Source organism: Anabrus simplex, chromosome 1 (genome assembly GCF_040414725.1).
Source record: "Anabrus simplex isolate iqAnaSimp1 chromosome 1, ASM4041472v1, whole genome shotgun sequence".
In the NCBI taxonomy this organism is placed as follows: domain Eukaryota; kingdom Metazoa; phylum Arthropoda; class Insecta; order Orthoptera; family Tettigoniidae; genus Anabrus; species Anabrus simplex.
In genome coordinates, this window is record NC_090265.1 from 902,222,963 (window position 1) to 902,245,391 (window position 22,429).

At 38.6% G+C, this 22,429-nt stretch overlaps 1 protein-coding gene across 5 annotated transcripts in view; it reads right to left on the reverse strand.

Annotated features, from left to right (window-relative positions):
- Rfx (regulatory transcription factor Rfx) overlaps positions 1–22,429 on the reverse strand; it is a 560,573-nt gene that overhangs the window by 90,236 nt on the left and 447,908 nt on the right. For all 5 annotated transcript variants that reach the window (XM_067136615.2, XM_067136614.2, XM_067136617.2 and 2 more), the window contains 2 exons: positions 15,767–16,133; positions 4,338–4,459 (listed from right to left, as the gene is read on the reverse strand). In XM_067136615.2, coding sequence (XP_066992716.1) covers positions 4,338–4,459; positions 15,767–16,133 — 489 coding nt within the window. The remainder of the gene's footprint in view (positions 1–4,337; positions 4,460–15,766; positions 16,134–22,429) is intronic.

Consider the following 22,429-nt stretch of genomic DNA (forward strand, 5'->3'; position numbering starts at 1 on the left):
ATTGTTTCTTCGAGGAACGGATAATGCAGGATTTTTACAACGTGATTTAATTAAGATGCTCGTGAGACCACGTAATTTGAACGAATAATACGGGAAAACGATAGTTTCCGGGAATGTATAATCGAGGTTCTACTGTATAAGTTTATAGAATAGAAGTTTATAAACAGCATATTAGAAAAAGTTGAAGGAAAATGCTTGAAGAATAAGACAAAAGAGAGTCAAGAAAGAAGGAAGGACTCCCTTTACATTAGATGCCCTAATATCACAGAGTTGGAAGAAAACTAAATATTGAGGCCTACAATATCGAAAGCTCATAAAATAATCAAGAATCATTGACCACTGGCCATTGTTGTTATGTGATTCGTCTCTTCTGCTGCCACTTATCCCCGACAGATGGGATTACTGCTGTGTCCTGCATAAAACAGCATGTCTGAATACTGGTAGAAAGTACCAGGGGAATTAGTAACTTTGCACTTGCTAGAAGATTGTCCCGTCAACGACGGGTACTACAGCTAGTCACTAACTAATCTTGCTACAGTACTGCAGGAGGAATGGTCTGCCATTCACTCTGAGAAATTTCCACACCTGGCAGATATTATCTCCTGCGGAATTTGAGCTGCAATAAGGACTAAGGTTGGGCCACACCCTGTGTTAATGTCCTCTAATGGGCAGTATATCCAGGGAACCCTCAGACAATACAGTAAAACTTGCTCAAAACGGAATCACAAGGGTCCGAGTTTCTTTTCCAAATTAGACAAGTTTCCAGATTGAACAAAATTATACAAAAAGATTCACAAATTACTTACCCCTGATCCATTAGTCTAGTTTTGGTGACGCAAATCTCAGTAACACAATATCTTGATGTACAGTAGGTTTTTATTACTCTCGCATAGACCTGCACTATAACACACTCAACATATTATGTACAGCATGTACTATATGTATCATACTCAATGAAAATGAAAACTGGACAATTTCTGCCTTATTCCACATGTTTAATAGACAAACTACAGCGTACATATACTGTAACATATCCTGTATAACATGATTTCTGCCTTATTCCACGTGTTTAATAAACAAACTACAGTATGCATAATTATAACACATTACAAACAATACTGTATTTGTCAAATTATTCCTTTTCCACGTCTAACAAAGAAACCTGTTTCACCTTCCTTGATGTCATGTCTTTCTCAATGCAGTCTTACGCACTGTACAGTAGCTCAAGAAGTCTCGGTTAATTTGACTTGACAGCAAATTTCATAATGTTCCTGACACACTCAATACCTTGTTCATGAGAGCGTATTTTTTCCTGACTTTCTCTTTCCTCCTTCTCCACCTCTTCCTGGTCTTCGTCCTTCGGATTATGATCTTCTTCATTCTCTGTACGGTGGATCTTCAGAAGCTGTACAGCAGACTGGGAACTGTAGTGAGTAGCGAGCTGGTCGTTGCTGCAAATGTATTCGTCTACATTACATGCGAAATTCTGTTGTTGGATCAGCGTAAATATCCGTGCAGCATTTTCAGTCACTTCCTCAGATGTGCCGAAGTCATCATTTTCTGCAAATCCCGCTTCTACAAAACACCTTACCAGTTTGAGGTTTGATCTGCTTCATAGCCAAACTGATCCAGTTGACAGCATCTAGTATGGAAACTGAGCATGCAAGGGAGTAGGTGTTGTCAGCTGTATCAATATTCTTGATCAGTGACTGCATCAATAAACGCCTGTAGTGAGATTGAAAGGTGTAAATCACTCCTTGGCCCATAGGTTGAACAACGCTGGTTGTATTAGGTGGAAACCAGGCTAACTTGACAGTGGAAAGCAACACGTGGGTAACAAGTGGCAATGTCAAGAAAAAGAATAACTTTGCGATTTTCCTTCTTCATTCTAGAGTTAAATTCATTCAGCCATTGTTCCATTAGAGCACTGGTCATCCACGCTCTCCTATTGCTCCTCCAAGTTACCGGAAGCTTCCGCAAGTCCAAGTTTTTGAAACACCTTGGTTTTGCTGATTTCCCGATTACCAGGGACTTTTTTTTCATTTCCCCCTCCACGTTACCACACAACAGTACTGTAAGTCTTTCTTTCGACATTTTACCCCCACCACACTTTTCTCCCTGAAGCGCTCTGAAATTGAAATAATAAATAAGGTAGTTCAACCTATTCAATACAAATAAATATGAAATGTAGTATTACATTCCTATTTAATTAAAAGCAGAAGCGGTACCGGTTTCGACCCTAATCTGGGTCATCATCAGCCGAATAAAATGCAAAAAACAATGCATAGGTAAATAAGAAATTAAAGAGCGAGTCTTTCACAAAAACAGTTGAAGAGGCGAAATATGTTAATGGGGATTGGCACTGTGCAATTTTAAATCGTAAAATCTAGAAGAAGTAGAAAGTCAGTCACTTATAAGAAGTAAGGCGCCATCTTCTGAATAGTAGCACAACACACGCAAATTTCAGCACTGTCTCATAATGTTTACAAGAAGAGGTGAAAAGTTAAATGAGCCAGCGAATGAGGCGCGAAGTCACAATATAATTAATGAATATGAAGTCCCAAAATTGTTTAGAAGTCGAAGACGAGTCGCTTGATTGAAGCGAATTGCTAGCTCCTGAAGATCAGCACAACACACTCAATGTCCGGCACTGTGCTTTCAAATGCCGACTGAACTCAGTGAATAGCTTGATGAACCAGTCTGTAATTCCTTCGGTTGCGAAAATGTGTGTATATATATATATATATAAATAATACAATTTAATATAATTTAAGTACGTAAACAGGATCTTGTAGATTCTTTAGAAAAGTTGACGTAAAAAACAATTGTGAAGAGAAAAATGGTAAAAAGCGCAATACCGGAAACAAATGAAAAGCGTATATGCACAGTGCGCTACTTCTTGAAGATAAGAATTCAGGAATGTAATACTACATTTCATATTTATTTGTATTGAATAGGTTGAACTACCTTATTTATTATTTCAGTTTCATTGCGATACATTTCAATACGGAACATTATGAAATTTTTATCTTTAAGTGACTTTGAAGGCAAGGCTCGAAGAAACAATCCTGTTTCGTCGGCACTGAAAATGTTTTTAGGTTCATAGCTAGAAATGAAATTTTCCAGCTTCGATTTAGTCTTGGCTAGAACATTTCCATCCACATCTTTGGACTCGCCACAGACTTCATTCCATACGATATTGTGTCTTGTTTTGAAATTCTCCAGCCACCCAGTTGATACTTTAAAGGTGGTGTTACCAAGTGATTTAGCAATGGCAAGAGCCTCACTCTGTATCATAGGCGCACTATCTGGAAGGTTTCTCGAACGGGCACTGATGAACCATTCCCACGCTAAATCATTGATTTCTTCATTGCCTGTTACCTTAGATTTCCTCTTCATTTGTCCATTCCCCTCCATCCACTGCTTAGTAATGTCGTCCTTATGTTTTAAAGTTTCATAAACTTGAGATTTTCCACATCTGAAATGCAACATAATTTCACGTACAGACAACTTTTCCTTTCAACTCGCTTCAATAACTTTCACTTTCTCGTTCAGTGGCTGACGTATATTTCTTAGCCATCATGCTGTCTTCAAAACTGACACAAATTTACTGACGGGACACAAAGGGAACTGTTTATCTTAGAATTGGGTTCAAGTTGTACTTGTACATAAGATAAAGATCTCTATGAACCATGGCAAGAGTCAGGCAATTAGTGGAGATTTAAATCCCATTCTACCAGGAATTTGTGAAACCTGGACCACATTAGAGCTGCATGTTATGGTCTGTAAATACCTGACTCTTCCCCTGGTGAAATATTTATGTACCTGCAGTACCGGGTATGCCTAAATAAATTTCACAGCAAAAGCATAAGTTCCGCATTATACAGCAATTATTTTCATAATTTCCTTCTGTTTACACGTTCAACTGATTCCACTTTATACAACATAAATGACATGCAAAGACATATCCAGTGTGTCGGGACCATAACTTTTGTGCACATTGGACAAGTTTCCGCTTTATAGACGTTTTGCTTTGAGCAAGTTTTACTGTAGTTTCAAGCATGTATCCAGATACTTTAGATCAGACAGTGATAAGTAATAATAATAAATAATAATGTTATTTGTTTTACGTCCCACTAACTACTTTTTAAGGTCTTCGGAGACGCCGAGGTGCCGGAATTTAGTCCCGCAGGAGTTCAAATACCACCGGACTGAGCCAGGATCGAACCTGCCAAGTTTGGGTTAGAAGGCCAGCGCCTTAACCGTCTGAGCCACTCAGCCCGGCACAGTGATAAGTACACCATATATATATCCATATTAAACAACTTGATACTCACTTAGACAAATACTTTTCCTCTTCACATTCATCACCATTGTTGTTATCCTGACTTCGCCAAAATTCACGCCAAAGGCTTTCAACCGTCCCAAACTCTAGATTCACAACTGCATCTAAAAATGCCTGCAACAAAAGGAAAAAAAAGTCTGAGCAACTGATATTTAAGCAGTATTATATTATACCCCGAGATCAAACACAAGAAAGCAAAAGGAAGTATCTCAACAGCAAACTGATGATGATGATGATGATGATGATGATGATGATGATGCTCGTTGTTTAAAAGGGCCTAACATCCAAGGTCATCGGCTCGCAACAACAAAATGAGATGTGAGAAGGTGGTAGGAGAAGAAAAGAAGAAGAGTTGGGAAGAATTTACACAAAAACTGGATGTGGATGTAAGTGGCAGTTAAAGGATGCTGTATGGACTTATAAGAAGTAAGAGGACAGAAAGAGTTATCACAAAGCTAGTGAAAAATGAAGATGGGGAATTGTTAACACACCCAGAAGAGATAAAAAGAAGATGGAAGGAGTATTTTGATATGCTAATGAATGTGAACAACTGTACAGGGGAGATAGAAGCAACAATGCTGGAGGTGGAGGTTTTTTTAAAATGCTATTTGTTCGGGGTGTCGACCCATGTGGATCTTTTGCCCCTACTGGCACCATACTGTATGAACCTGCGTGTAATTGGAATGACAGTAGTGCGGAATGTTGTGTGTGGGGAAAGGAAGATTAAGTAGGTCACAAACCACCAATCCCCAGACCAGGGATATCAATCATTACAATTTAAAAGCCCTGACCCAGCCGGGAATTGAATCCGGGACCGCCGGGTGACAGGCGGACACATTTCCCCCTACAACGCATGGCCAGACTGGAGGTGGAGTTAGCGGTACAAAAAATGAAGATAGGCAAAGCAACAGGGATGGATGAAATCAGTGTGGATATGTCAAAGGCTGCTGGACCTGTTGCTTTGCAATGGTTGTACCGACTACTAAGTGTATGTGAAAACACAAATATGTATCAGAAGACTGAAAAAAATAAGGGATAATAATACCAGTGTTTAAGAAATAGGACAAGAAAATTTGTGGTAACTATAGAGGAATCACACTTATATGGCAATTGACCTCTGTATAAAAGACTCCGAAGGTAAAACTTCCCCTCAATCGGATCTCCGGGAGGGGAATACATCATGGTTTCCTAACAGAGATGAAACCCCTAGAAAATGTAAACAGATTTTGAGGATAGGTACATGGAATGTACTAACTTTATTACAGCAAGGAAAACTGGAAAATGCTAAACAAGACATGGCTAGAAACAAACTTGACATACTAGACATGAATGAAGTGAGATGGGGAGGTAGTGGAGAACTGGATAGTGGAGGATATACACTATATTACTCAGGTGCTGAGCGTAGTGACAACATGGAGTAGGAATACTAATTAAGAAAGATATAAAGCCTAAAGTGTTGAAGATAGAATATGTAAATGAGAGAATAATTATGATAAGATTGAAAGGCTATCAGAAAGATTTAGTAATAATTCAAGTTTATATGCCAACCAGTCAACACCCAGAAGAGGCGGTAGAGGAATGTGGCGATAATGGGAGAATGGAATGCCATTGTCGGAGAAGGACATGAAGACAAAATAGTTGGAAAGTACAGTATGGGCTCAGAGTTAGAAATGACAGAGGCCAGATGTTAGTTGAGTTCTGTAAAATAAACAACATTGTTATTGGCAATACAATGTTTGAAAACAGTAAAAGGCAGAGGTATATTTGGACATCTAGTATTAATAATGAAAGGTACCAAATAGACTATATTATGATACAACAAAGATATAGGAATGGCTTAAAAAATGCAAATTGTTATCTAGGAGCAGACATATGTTCTGATCACAACCTAGTTGTTGTACATCTGTGCATTAAATTAAAAAGGGTTAGGATAAGTAAGCTGCCTGCTGTCATTTCTTGATGGATACAGGACTTTTGCATCCATCTCTTGGCACAGGTCAGAGTAAAGTGTAGCTTCCACCGAAGTCCCAGTCAACATCCATGGCTGTGACAATATGGAAGCTGTTGGGGTATAGGTAGTGCTGAGTAATGACATTCAGAGTATGACTAGTACATCTGAGTGTTATGAAAGGTGCTGCTCACAGGGTCAGTCGTGCTGCAATAGTACTTTCTGACCCAGTGAGGAAAGCAATGGCAAACTACCTCACTCCTCATCTTGCCTAGTACGCCTCATTTTGGTGCAGCCATTGGTTTTTGGGGTTTCCTTATAACCGCATAACCTCTGATGGTGCTATTTGAGAATCCAACCAGCATCTGGGCTGTTGACCTAACAGACAGACAGGATAAATAAGAGCAATGAAGTGATATGCCTTGAAAATTTGAAAGAAAACAAAAATGTTGTAGAGTTGGAAGAGAGGCTTGTTGAAAGATTACATCTGAGAATGAGTCTGTGTTAATGAAAAATGGGAGAGATTTAAAAACAAACACTTTGAAGACGATGTCACCCCATGTGGGGTGACGGACCCTCATAAAAAATATAGTATGTCACCCCTCATGGGTGACACGGCAGTGTGTCCAGGCCTTTCAACTTTAGGCTGTCGCACGAAACTAGCGCTACCATTCGCTGTTGTATTGCATTGCTTGTTCACGTAAGGTGTTCATAGAGTGCAGCGCAGTGCCCATTCCTTTCTCAGCATGCTGTGCATTGAGCAACAAACAGTGGAAGTTCTCTGACATTTGTCACCCCATATGGGGCTACGTGTGAATAAAAAAAATGTTTCTGCAAACCTGGGAATGTTCCCCAGTAATTGTCACTGGCTGATGATTTGGTTGAATCATTGCCCGATGCAGCACCGGAATCTTTGCTAGTGTCCTCACTACACAAACTATTGTTGCATTCTGACTCGGGAAAGGTGGCATCACATTGCAAATCCTAAATGTCAACATCTCTTGATTCAACACTCGAACCCTTTTCAGGTTGTTCTTCTATCTCTCTATCGGTAATCATGGCTTACTCAACACAGAAACACATATCATGAATTAATTTCTCCATTTTCACACCAGGCAAATGCTGGGGCTGTACCTTAATTAAGGCCACGGCCGCTTCCTTCCAACTCCTAGGCCTTTCCTATCCCATCGTCGCCATAAGACCTATCTGTGTAGGTGCGACGTAAAGCCCCTACCAAAAAGAATTAATTTCTTGTCACAAAACTGTAAATTACAATGAACTCGTTGAAAGGCGCGTAAATCAACAGCTCACAGTACAGAGCACAGTGTTCCACAACAACAAAGGTAAAAAGGCCATCACTTTCTCTGTTGCATAGTCAACCTAATAACCATATGTCACCCCAATGGGGGTACACAAGAATAGTAACTTTGAACATAAAATATGTCTTTGATTATCATCTACGAATGAAATTACGAACATCCGCAGCCCACAACAACCTGAAAAATGTAGACTGCATTTCAGCAGTTTACCACGGAAAAAGCAAATGTACACGTCGACGCTAAAGCGTTAAAGAGAAAGCAAAAGAAGTTCTGGGAACAAAACAGAGGAAAAAAATAAGAAAGGAATATGGAACTAAAGAAATGTTGGACAAAATGGAAGAAAGGAGAAAATGGAAAAACATAAACACTCAAGAAGGAAGAAAGATTTATAGAAAATTAAATAATGAATTAAGAAGGGAGACTGAACATGCTAAAGAAAAGTGGATCAGAGAAACCTGCAGCAAAATAGAACTGTTGGAAAGTGAACGTAAATATGACATGATGTACAAAGAAGCTATGGAATTAACATTCAAGGATTAAAGGAATGGAAGTGGAATGACTGAGATTAAAACATTGGATGAACAGTTAGTAACTGAGCCTGAAAAAGTTAAGGAACGATGGAAAGAGTACATAGAATGGTTATATGATTGGAACAGCGGCCAGATGAGAGTAGTATAAATTTGGAGAAGGAAAATGAAATAAATGAAGATCAGATTGGGTTCAGTATATTAGAAGAGGAAATAGAGGCAACTATAAGGGAAATGAAGAATGGTAAGGCAATTGGTGTAGATGAAATACCAGTTGAACTACTCAAAGTACAGCAGGGAAAAGAAAAGTATATATTTGTAAAACTTTGTCAAGAAATATACTTAAAAGGGAAACGGACAAAAGATTTTCTGGAAAATATAATAATACCAATAGAAAAAAAGAAAAATAGTAAGAAATGTGAAGAACACAGGACACTAAGTTTAATTTCTCATGCAGCTAAAATACTATTAAGAGCAATAAACAGAAGGATTTACAGATGAATGGAGAATCATACTGGTGAAGAACAATATAGATTGAGGCATGGAGTAGGCACAAGGGATGCCATTGGTTTACTGAAAGTCATAGAAGAAAGGTACATCGAGAAGAATAGAAAAGTATACACAGTCTTTGTAAACTTAGAGAAAGCATTTGAGAAAGTGAGGAGGGATAAGCCCTTGGAGATACTTAAAAAACATGGAGTGGAATGGAGAGAGAGAAGACTGATCAAGGAATTATATTACAACCAAACAGTAAGAGTGAGAATAAGAGGAGAATTAACAGAAGAAATAAGACTGGGGAAAGGTGTTAGACAGGGTTGCTACTTATCACCAACTTTGTTTAATATTTACTTGGAGGAAATTATTTGTGAATGCTTGGATGGTAAAAGAGGTGTCAACGTTAGAGCAAAGAGAATTGAATGTATTAGATTTGCTGATGATATGGCAGTAATAGCTGAAAATGTGAAGGACATCTGCAAAATGCTGAGAGAATTAAACAAAAAGTGTAAAGAGTACGAAATGAGCATAAACAAAAAGAAAACCAAATTCATGATACTTTGAGGTAAAGGTGAAAAAGCGACAATCAAGATAGGGGGAGTAATTATTGAACAGGTGAATAAATTTAAGTATCTTGGAAGTATTGTGACTGAAGACCTTCACTCTATAACAGACATAAAAGCTCGAATTGCCTTAGCCAAGGAAAGCTTCAACAAGAAGAAAAAACTGTTTTGTGGCCCGCTAGAGAAAGATCTGAGGAAGAGACTTGCAAGGTTTTACGTATGGAGTATAGCTCTATATGGCGCTGAAACATGGATATTAAGGAAGGAAGAACAGAGAAGAATAGAGGCATTTGAGATGTGGATTTGGTGAAGATTTGAAGGAGTAAAGTGGGAAGATTAAATATCAAATGAGGAAGTTCTGAAGAGAGCGGGAGAAGTGTGGAGCATGCAGACCGTAATCCAAAATAGGAAGAAAAATTGGATAAGCCATAATCTAAGGGACAACACTTTACTACAAGTAGCAATTGAAGGGATGATAAAAGGAAAACGAGGAAGGGGAAGGAGACGATATCAGTTATTAGACAGCATTAGAAAAAGAAAGGAAGATTATGCAGAAGTGAAGAAAAGGGCACAAGATCGAGAGATATGGAGGTCACAGCCATGACTGGACCTGCCGGATGGCAGAACAACCTACGATGATGACTTATATCGCAGGTAGTTAAAATACTGGAAAGGATATTAGAAAGAAGAATGAGATGAAAGATTGAAGGAGAATTACAAGAGGAACAATATGGCTTCAGGAGTGGAAGATCTACAGTGGACCCACACTTTAACATGAGATGGAAAAGAACTGAGAATATGGAAATGATCTGGTCATGACTTTCATAGATATAGAAAAGGCATGTGATAGAGTCCCCAGAGAAAAGGTTTGGGAAACCATGGTTAAAAAGAGACTTGGAAGAGAAATGCTAGAAATGGTGCAACCAATGTACAACTTTGTTAGCAGGATACTGACCCCAGTTGGAAACACAGAATGGTTTAGGAATAAGACTGGACTAAAACAGGGGAGTGTGCTGTCACCTCTTTTGTTTATTATGGTTGTGGACGAAATCGTGAAGGAAACAAAGAAAGCTTATGGAGATAAAGAGATGAATATACTGCTATTTGCAGACGATGTTGTGATCTGGGGAAAGAACAGCAAAGAAGTGCAACAACAACTACATGTACTAAACGAAAAAATATGGCATGAAAATCAGTACAGATACAAGCAAGACTATGGTGATGTCGAGAGAGGAAAGGCAAGGAAAGGGCACTGTGAAAATTGGAAGCGAGAGTCTGAATATTGTGGACAGCTTTAAATTCCTAGGAAGTGAATTAATGCAGAATGGACATAGAGATTAGCAGGAGGGTACAGAACGGCAATGCATTCTACCAAAGTGTAAGTAAACTTGTTTGGAGTAAAGAAGTACCAAGGAAAAGTAAAGAGATAATGTACAAAATGTAATATGTACCTATACTGACATATGCAGCTAAGACCTAGACTTCGACTAGCAGTCAAGAGAGTAGAATTCCAGCCAGTGAGATGAAATTCCCAAGAAGTATGATAGGAAAGACAAGGGAAGACAGAGTGAGAAATGAAGGTTAGGAAGGAAGATGGGATAGGAAAGTGGAAAGCTGAAAAGAATAAACTAAGGTGGTTTGGACATGTAAAGAGGATGAAGGAGAAGAGAATTCCAAGACAGATGCTGGAGGCAGAGTGCAAGGGCAAGAGAGCAAGAGGAAGACCTAGAACAACGTTAATTGAATCAGTGAAGAGTAGCATAAGAAGATGAAATTTAGACTGGACAAGATCATGGAAGAGGAATGGTCGAAGAAAAGAGGAAGATGGAGAAGTGCCATAAATACCCAGACCTGGCCGGAGCTGGATAAGGGGAAATGATGATGATGATGTATAAATTTATTCCACAATACAAGAGGTATCTTGGGGATATTTAATTATCATTCAAATAACGACTACAGTAGAACCCCTATTTAGCATTTTTCTAGAGACTGAAATTTTTTAACCTTAAATCGAGGTTTCAGTAGAAAGCAAACTATTTCCAGCAATCTTTGCCTGTATTGACAAATTACATCAACACACATTATTTACACAATGACAACAGTAACACCAAAGACATACCTACCCTACACTCTATACTGTAATTACAACTATTTCTGTAGCACTAATACAGTAGTCAATGATCGTAGATTCCTGGACACTACAAAATTATAACACCTACAACATATTTACACAATGACAATAATATATTGAGTTACTTTGCCTATATACAGTACATAGACCTATTTACACAACGGTCAGTGTCTCATTTTTTGAAATAATTGAACATGGTAGTTTGTTTTTAAGCAAACCCTTTTCAGATATCTCTGCCTGTATGGATATAAATTGCACCAACACACATACAGTAATTTAAACAATGACAATAAAATGAGACACCTACCCTACACACTATACTGTTTTTAGGCCTACAACATTTTCTGTAACATTAAATTCAAAGATCGTAGATTCCCAGCACACTACAACTTTTTTTTTTTTTGCTAGGGGCTTTACGTCGCACCGACAGAGATAGGTCTTATGGCGACGATGGGATAGGAAAGGCCTAGGAGTTGGAAGGAAGCGGCCGTGGCCTTAATTAAGGTACAGCCCCAGCATTTGCCTGGTGTGAAAATGGGAAACCACGGAAGACCATCTTCAGGGCTGCCGATAGTGGGATTCGAACCTACTACTCCCGGATGCAAGCTCACAGCCGCGCGCCTCTACGCGCACGGCCAGCTCGCCCGGTCACTACAAAATTATAACACCCACAACATATTTACACAATGACAATATACTGATTTACTTTGCCTGTATACAGTACATATTTACACAACTGTCAGCGCCTCATTTTTTAAAATAATAACAGATGGTAGTTTGCTTTTTAGTAGAAATTTTCCAGAAATCCTTGCCTGTACTGACATAAATTGCACCAACACACGTAACTTACACAATGACAACAATAAAACAAGGAGATACCTATGCTATGCACTATACTGTAATTAGCCCTACAACATTTTCTGTAACATTAACCCTAGAACTCCTAATGGGAGTCTCTGAGACTCGCCAAGTCATATTTTGTACTTTTTACTTTTCTTTGCAGGAAATTCTCCTTCTATTTATGACCATGAATACCATGTTTTTATAATATAATGCCTTCGTTCATTATTTTATTAGTCATTCTTCATTAATATGCGCTTTAGTTCCACATTGTTATTCTGACACCTAGGCTGAGTCTAATGGACTTGCAAGTATTGTCTGGCCCATCTAGAACATATGAGCAGTATTCTGTTGCGACAATAAGCTAGTTTCTATTGTGACAGCACACACAGCTCTTACAAGTAACCATTCATTCAAAATGAGTAAGAGGAAGCTGACAGAATCTGAAATTGGTGTGATTTTTTAGCGAGGATGATTCGAGTGAAGGTGTTTTCAGTGAAGATGAAACAGACTATATACCAGAAAGTGATGTAAATGGCAGTGAGGAGGAGGATCATGTCTTTGTAGTGAGTAAAATAAATGATGTGAGTGAAATTGTTGATACTGATCTTATTGATACTGAGAATACAAAATGGCCAGTTTCACCAAGCTTTGTTTATGAATTTGACAATTGTTTAACTGTGACGATTCGTTTATCGTAATTTTTTCATTTCTTCAATGTCTGTTCACTTTGACGATCGTCAAATGCACTGTAAATTTTGACGCACTGATTTTCGACCTTCAAACATGACAATTCATTTAAAATGGTGTCTCTGTGTTGTAAACACTGCAGTGTTGCAATGATTTCTGTGAAATGCTTTAACACTTCCTGTAAAATGCCAAAACGCTAATGAAACACTTTAAAAGAGATCTGTAATATCCAACTACTACTGAATGTATGTGGGAAAAAATGGCTTTGTTTGGAATGTGTACCCTCCAACACAAAGCAAGGTAAGGAAGCATAACATCCTCAACTCTCAGACTAGAGTTGCCAAGCTGCCACCTTTGAAAACAATTGAATCTCCTATACACCCTTTTGACTTACACTTCACATCAGACATACCTGAAAATCTTGTCCTTCACACCAACACAAAAGCTAAATGTGTTTACAGTGAAAAAGGAAATAAAAATGCTGGACAAAATGTGACAGTGTTTAGCTGAGAGCATTGATTGGACTACTCATCACTGCAGGTCATTTGAAAAGCAAACTGTCTAACATTGGAATATTACGGAGCAAAAAGTATAGACCAGTAGTGTTTCATGCAACAATTAGTTGTCAGAGATTAGATAAACTGTTGATGTTTTGGTGTTTTGATGACAAGTCTATGAAAAGTGAAAAAAGGAAAGGAGGGCAAATTCGCTGCTTTTAGGGACATATGAGAAGACATAAATCACAATCTTGGGAAATATTACCTTCGAGGTGAGAATCTTACAGTGGATGGACAGTTAGTTCCTATCAGAGGATGTTGTGGATTTCGGCAATATATAAGCGCAAAGCCGGATAAATACGGATCAAAATTTTTGGATTTGTGACTCTAAAAATCTCTATCATTTAACAGGATTGCCATACTTGGGAAAAGAAAGGGACAATATTAGTACAAATGTTGGTTTCAATGTTGTCTCACAACTCCTTACCTAAGAAGCAAAAGGGCTTACGTCCATTTTGTTAATTTTACAGTACCAGGCGAGTCAGGGGTACGCAGCTGTGAGCTTGCATCCAGCAGATATTGGGTTCGAATCCCACTGTCGGCAGTCCTGAAGATGGTTTTCCGTGGTTTCCCATTTTCACACCAGGCAAACACTGGGGCTGTACCTTAATTAAGGCCATGGCCACTTCCTTCCAAGTGGTGGTGGTGGTGGTGATTATTGTTTTAAGAGGAAGTACAACTAGGCAACCATCCTCTATATAACATTAATCAGAGGGAAAAAATGGAAGGGATCCGACATTTCGAAAAATGAATATATCGGCCATAGGAAGACAAGGGCCACGAAGGGCGTGAAAATGAAAGACTCCCTAGCCCTCGCAAACCTAATAGCGTTGGGGTCGGAAAAGAACAAGAGTTGACCAAGAGAGGTCGGATAGGATAGACGAGATTTGAGGAGCCTGCCACAAGTAAGTGGAAGCAATGCCAGGACTCAACTAAGGGCCCCGTGGTCACCAACCCACGCTCCAAAGTTCAGAGCCCCTGGGGCCCCTTTTAGTCGCCTCTTGCGACAGGCAGGGGATACCGTGGGTATTATTCTACTGCCCCCACCCACAGGGGGTCACTTCCTTCCAACTCCTAGGCCTTTCCTATCCTATTGTCGCCATAAGACCTATCTGTGTCGATGTGACGTAAAGCAACTAGCAAAAAAAGAAGAAAAAAAGTTTACAGTATAAGCTAAAAACAGTAACTGGCTGCACATTTATGACAATTGCTCATTATACAAGTGCAGTAGATTCGTAAATATGTTATATAGATATTTATTCTGCGTATCATATATTTATGTAGATGTGAAAGAAATTCATATTCTAATCGAGCAAATATTTCTAGCAGGCACGTTCACATGTAAAGGTGATAGTAATACAATAATAATGTTATTGTTTTTAGATCCCTCTAAACACTTTTAAGGTTACTGGAGACAAAGAGGTGCCAGAATTTTGTCCCACAGGAGTTCTTTTATGTGCCAGTAAATCTACCAACACAGGGCTGTCATAATTGAACACCTTCAAACACCACTAGACTGAGCCAGGATCGAAACTGCCAACTTGGGCTCAGAAAGCCAGCACCTTAACCGTCTGAGCCACTCAGCCTGGCTCTTCTTTTACAACTTGGTCAGCTAATTCATTTCTTAGAAACAGATGGAGAGCATCAACTCACCAATTAAGCATGCAGAGACAGAGAATTCAAAACAAAACACACAGAAGTTCAACAATTTTAGCTGAAGCTTTCACCAGTAAAGGAGAGTAAAAATGGTGGTGACTGTTGTCAAAATGAAGATATCAATGACAGGTAACAGCAGATAGGAGAGACAAGAGCATGGAAAACAGGAATGGTTATTTTACATTAAGTTCAGGTGCTTCCCTACACCAGAGCTTCAGTTAACGTTCAAATTCATTCTCAAGAGGGTGGTAAAATGGACATAAATGTTGAAGGAAACCATGAAGTATTAATCAAATGTGGTTTGATGGAATCAGGTGAGAATGAAGATGAGAAGAACCATGTTGTGGGTTTCTCAGGTACTGTGTTAGTAATTATGGCAATGTAGAAAGCTGGGTGAAGTCTGTATTGAAGCTCATAAATGATATTAGATAAAGTGCAGTCATGACAACTTTCTTTGGGGCAAGACTTGGTGACTACCATGCTGTGATAGGTTCCTCAGCAATTATAATAAATCTGATCTGAATTGAGAGGGTGAAAAAAAAAAAAAAAAAAGACTTTCAGATTAAAATCAAAATCATGAAAAATGAAATAAAATTATGGTGAACAATCTAAATCTACAGTGCATATTAAACTAAAAATGCCAATCTAAATCTACAGTGCATATTAAACTAAAAATGCACTTTGATATTTCTTACCTCGCAATGTTCTCTGTATATACTGCGAAATGTGTCCACATCTTCCAGAGTACAATCATCTGGTAAGGTCAGTCCAGGAGAGAATTCAATATCAGGAAATTCAGGAATGGCATTGGATCCATCACCAAGATACTGATGGTGATGAGTATGTTGAGGAGATGTTGAGCTGGAATTTGATGCAGAGTGGTTAGAATTAGGCTCGTATTGACCATCCATGCCTTTCTGGCCAGAGCCTGACAGGAACTTGTAACGCTTCTGCGAAGAAGGCTGTTGTCTAACTGCCATAGATGTTCCATCATCTGAAAGCTGGTTTAACGGAGATGTTGGTTTCACACGTATACCATAATAGTGGTATTTTGAGTTTCCCCTAAAAAGAAAGAAAATTAAATCACTTAAAATTTTCAATATTTATAAACAAGCATAATTTTGCATAAGTACAAAGCAGCAGCAACATGGTGGTCAGATTGGGTACACCCTGCTACTGTATGCGACAGTAGACGGTACTACATGCGACTGACTGACTGACTGACTGACTGACTGACTGACTGAGGGTTGGGTGGCCGTTACCAAACCTGACAAACTAAGGGAGAACCAATGGCTATGGGCAGAGGAGTTCACCCTTGGAGGGCTTGTTGAAGCCTTTGTGTAGGAAATGACATAAATTCAACAGGAAGCTGCTGCCTTGCAGATGAGGCAGGGAACTGCTAAAGGCTAAGGGACATAACCCTGACAGAAAATCTTCTCTAACGTTAGGCCTACCAAGTCAGTTGGAGAGTAACTGCAATCGCTTTCAAGATAAATACGAGCCTCAGATCGAAGAACTCAAGAATACGACAACAGCTAGGTGCGTATGACAGCTTACAGCCTGAAGCTTCACCAGCTACAAAACCCAAATCAAGACCCAGTTCCCAGATTGGAACCTTGAATATTCTAACACTGACAAATAAAACAGAAGAAATAGTTGATGATGGAAAGGAGGAAAATTCTTATCGTGGGGATGAGTGAAACCAAATGGAAGGCAACAGGAATAAGACAACTCTGTCTAGACTATAAACTATACTGGTCTGGAAATAACTTGGAGTCAGAAATGGAGTGGGCTTTATACTTCATATTGATGTTTGTAGCCAGATTGAATTTGGCAATGATAGAATAATTAAAGTGCCAGTACATTGGAATGGAGACAAATATCATAATTCAGGTCTATGCTCCACAATCAGGATGTTCAAATAAAGAAAAAGAAGCCTTTCTTGTCCAATTTGGAAGAACATATGGATTGTAAAAATTTGGTAGTAATGGGAGATTTTAATGCTCAAGTTGGATCAGACAGACTGGGCTATAAATCCTCTCTGGTCCTCATGGAATGGGGAATAGGACGACAGAGGGCGAACATCTTCTAGATCTTTCTATGAGGAAAATACGGTTGTAAATAACACTTAGTTCAAGAAAAGGGACGCACATAAGGTCACAAGATATAGTTGGGACGGGGTGGAACTGTGACTGATTATATATTTGCCGACCAAGAAGTTTGGAAGATTGTAAAAGATGTCAAAGTAATTCCAGATATCCAGATATCACAAAGAGAAGACCTCAACGTCTACAACAAAAGAACACCAAAAATAAAAACTTGGAGACTTTCTGAACCAAGGATGAAGGAAATGTTTCGAGAAAATGTTCGGAAGATGTTACCAAAAGAAGATCTGAGATCTCAAATGAAGAATGGGATAACCTGGGGAGAGTATTGGTGAAGACAGCTGAGAGAGTACATGAAAGGCAGAGCCAAATAAGAAAATCCAAAGAAACAGCATGGTGGAATGAGGATGTAAAAGCTGCTGTCAAAGCTAGAAATGGTGCAAGCAGAGCTTTGTATCCTGCCAGAGTGTGAGGAAATCCAAGTGAAATTCAGGATAAACTATCATTTTACAGAGAGAGAAAAATTACAGGTCAAAAGAATAGTTGATATTGAAGAACGAAAATGCAAAGAAGGTCTTGCCAATAGAATAGGGCAAGACAAATACAAGAAGCTCCTGTATAGCATTGTTAAAAACAAAAGAAATGATCATAGTATTATCAACACAGTAGGCTACAGCTTCCAAACGGAGAGGTAACTAGAAATAAAAAGGAAATATTACAAGAGTTCAGTAGATATTTCAATCACTTACTAAACTGTAATACAACTGACGACACACAAGATGACCCTCTAAACACTATAAATTATAATGTAGAAAGTTTGACCTGACTGGAAGTGGAGACAGCAATATGTGAAATGAATACAAGTCTGCAGGATTGGAGTTCAGTGTGGACATGATCAAAGCACCACTTGGAGAAACTAGTAAACAATGGTTCTACAGAGTACTAAATAAAATTTGGAAAGAAAATGAAATCCCCAGTGACCAGAAGCATGAAGTGATTATTCCACTATTTAAGAAAGGTGACTGAAAGAAGTGTAACAAGTATGGAGGTGTAACCCTTCTATCACATGGGTTAAAAATATGAGACCATCCTGGAGAGAAAAATCAGAAAATTTGTTGAACTTAAACTCGAGGAAGAACATGGATTTAGAACAAAGAGATCAATGCTAGACCTCATTTTTTCAACAAGAATGCTCTTTGAAAAATACTGGGACAAGAATAGAACGGTTATAGTTGTATTCTTGGATACCGAGAAAGCATATGAACATGCACCACGTAAGCACATATGGGGATGTCTGATACATAATGATGATGCTTGTTTTAAGGGGCCTAACATCGAAGGTCATCGGCCCTCTGATACATAAAGAAGTGCCAGATGAGATTATAGCTCGAGTAAAACAACTATATCAAGAGACAAAGAGCTGTGTGCAGATTCAAGGAGGCAGGTCGAATTGTTTTGAAACCAAGAGCGGATTCCAAAAAGGAAGTTGTCCATCACCACTTCTCTTCATTAGTATAATGGATGAGGTTATAAAAGCAGTGAAAATGAAAGATCAGACAACAAATGCACTTGTATTTGCTGATGATCTTAAGCTATGGGGTGAGACAGAAGCATAAGATCAAGCTAAACTAGATCTATGGCAAGAAGAATTTCGAAGAATGGGGATGATTATCAGCTGAACTAAAACCGGTTCAGTAATGAGTCAAAATCCTGAAGCAATCCACCTGCGAGTGCTCAATGAAGAAGTAGACATTATCAATAACTTCAAATAATTAGGGTGCTTCATTTCTTCTGACAATACCATAACCAAGAAATAAGCAATAGAATTCAAGCTGCATCAAAATTCTACCACTCCGATCGTCAATTACTTTGGGATGACTCATTTCCCCAAGCTTGCAAGCTCACGCTTTACAAAACATATCTTGTACCAATTCTAACATACGGACTGGAAGCAGCAACGTTGATTAGATCTGCACAAAGTCGCCTACAGGCCACTGAAATGAAGTTCCTTCAGTCGTGTCTCCAAAAGACAAGCAAAGACAAAATAAGGAATGAAAGTATTCGGCAACAACTTGGATTGGATAGGAGCCTGTTGGAAACCTTAGAATTAAGCAGATTATGATGGTATGGACATATAAGAAGGATGGCTCCAATTAGGACCCCAAGAGCATACTATGAAAGGAATGTGGTTGGTAAAAGGCCCAGAGGAAGGCCTCATGATAGCTAGGAAAAGCACATTTTCGAAGACCTTGCCAAATGTGATGTAAATTGGCAGCAAAAGGTAGAACATCAGCTGTGGACGGACAGGACAAACTGAAAGAGGCTCATAAACACCCGCACCTGGCTTGCGGGAACAGAAAATAGATTATGATTATACAAAGCAGCACAGAAGCATTTAACCAGAAATGATGTAATAATTTTCTCGGGGTTTTAAGGAAATTTATATCATAAAAAAGGACTAAGGGAGCATTTCTTTTAAAGGGACTTCAGGAACCACTTGTCTTGAAAATCCTGTTTCCAGTCATTCGACTGGGTCAAGAATGGAATGAACGAAACCCCCATCTAGCAGCAAGGATAGGAACTGTGCCGGCTGCCAAAGCCTGTCACACTCTCCTCGGGCAATGATTAATGAATGACAGATGAAATTAAATGATACTGGAGAGTGTTGCTGGAATGGAATATGATAGGGAAAACCAGAGTACCCAGAGAAAAATATGTCCCGCATTCGCTTTGTCCAGCAGAAATCTCACAGGGAGTGGCTGGGATTTGAACCATGGAACCCAGCGGTGAGAGGCCGGCGTGCTGCCGCCTGAGCCATGGAGGTTCTTACCATTTGTCTTAAGGTGCATTGAAGTTATAACTTTATATTATATTTTATATTAAAGCACTCCTATATAATTACTTAGTTAAGAAAATATCTGAAAAATTAAGCATTTATTTTAATTTACCAAAAAAAAAAAAAGCTTCATAAAAATGTAAAAGAGTACACTTTTACAATAACCTTCACACACATGCTAAAAATATTTTACACCAAGAGAGTTGGCCGTGCGGTTAGGAGTGTTTAACCGTGAGCCTGGATTTGGGAGATCGTACCATCGGTAGCCCTGAAGATGGTATTCCTTGGTTTCCCATTTTCACACCATGCAAATGTGGAGCTGTACCTCAATCAAGGCCACAGTCACTTCCTTCTCCCCTCCTAGCCCCTTCCAATTCTTGCATGACCAAAACCTTTGATGAGTTCATGTGACGTGAAAACTCCAGCAAAAATATTAAAAATGAAACAGTTATTTTCCTGGATGGGAAATGAATTAAAATCATTACAGACAGACATTTTTTGCTAATACAACAATACACGGTAAATTTAAACAAACAAAATTATTAAATGCAAGCCACTCTCTCAATACCTTCCTCAAACAATTTATCACTTACTAGCCCTTTTCAGTTTAAGTTGTTCTTTTTTCATCTCCATTACGTCTTCAGCCTTCTGCTTTAATTCCAACTGCTCATATGATTTTCTCTCTCAATTTTTTTCATCACTCTTTATCCAATTTCTCTTTCTCCACATATTATTTGTAGCTCTGATGGGTATAGATATTTCCTTATATAAACACTGTGACAGTATTTAAGTAAAAAGACCTCCCTTGTAAACCTTTTATATCCGGTATTATTACCATCAAAATTCGTGTCAATGGGCTTCTTGCCAATGAACACTGTTGTATCCTATTTAAAGTGGAATATCTTGCCATCTTCGTATAGTATTTGACTACATTCTTCTACTCAGTCTGTATGGTGCTGCGCCCTAATGTCTAGCCTTTGAACTCCCGATACTACCTCAGGCATTCTGCGCGCGCGCTGGAAGCAGAAGAGTCAAGCCACTCTTATTGGCGTGGAGACGCGCTCCAGTCCAAGTCGAGCAGCCATGATGAGTACGTGTGTGTGTGTGTGTGTCTGTTCAGCGCGATGGCGTGGGTCTGTGGCTTTGACCCTGGATGAAACTAACTTTCTATGGGCATTGGAGCCCATTAAGCTCTCATGTTGGCCTCTACTATTCTTCGTGTGTATACTACGAGTAATTGATCTGCTTTCCTTTCATTTAATTGTTCATCATGTGAAAGGTAACATCCTTTGGGCTGTGTGTTGCTTCGTTGCTGATGGATTAAAACTGTCAGTCTTAGCATTAATATTACTCAGGGGAATACTACCTAGAAAGTGATTAAATTCAAGAAGAAAGAAAAGGAATTATTTTGGTTACGTATGTTAAAATTTAACTTCTACTACATCTGCAATAATAATAATCTCCCTGTATGTCCATTACATTATGACGGTTTCGATTAATGAAGTTACATCTTGGTGTGTAAACAATACATGGTGTGGACAGTTTTTCAAAATTTAATTTTAGGTTTTATTCTAATTTTCACCCCAGAAGGGTAATGTTATCTGTGTAAATCAAGGCGGTCCTCGCAAAGTTGTATTAGTATTTCACTTAAGCTTAAGTAATTTTTACCTTCTCATGTGTTTGTTTCTGGTCTTTATATTACTCTTTCCTGTTTAGTTGATTTTTGCCATTTAATTTGGAGCCGAGCCTGTTCTATTGTTTTTTGGGTGGACGCGTTGCTTTGTTTTTGGCGTCCCCTAGCAACGGTGGTTGTTGATTTGATTGTTGTTAAGATTTGGGTTTGATTGGGCCGGTGTGACTTAATTGTGCTTTCAATTCAGTGGAGTTTTGTTGATTTCCGAGCGCACTAATTGTGATGTGTTCCCCATTTTTTCATTTTCGCCGTCTATTAATCTTGGCATTTTAATTTTTGAAGGCGATTTGTTTTCTCGTTTAATAGTGAAGATACCATCCTTGCATCAGTCCCCTTGGTGGGGAAATGGTTTTAATTCTGTGCGATTTTAAGGCAACCTAATGGAATTAACACACTCGATTTTATCTAAGAGAGTGTTTAGTTTAATTAATTTTAAGATAGGTAACCAGTCATAACTATGAGCTTTAACTCTTTCAGATTTTTTTTAAAGTTCTTATGGAGGTCAACATTTTATTTCCTTTTAACAACCTAAATTGCTTTACATTTTATTGTTCCTTTATAACTATTCAAGCTAATCAACATTTCATTTGATTTTTAAAATAATTTAAATTGATTTACTTTCAGTCTTTCAAACAATTTTTACTTTCAATTGAAGCTTTTTGCTACCTAAAGACTGGTGGTTTTCGTTCCTTTACATCGATTCAGCACTGTCACTGTTTGTTCT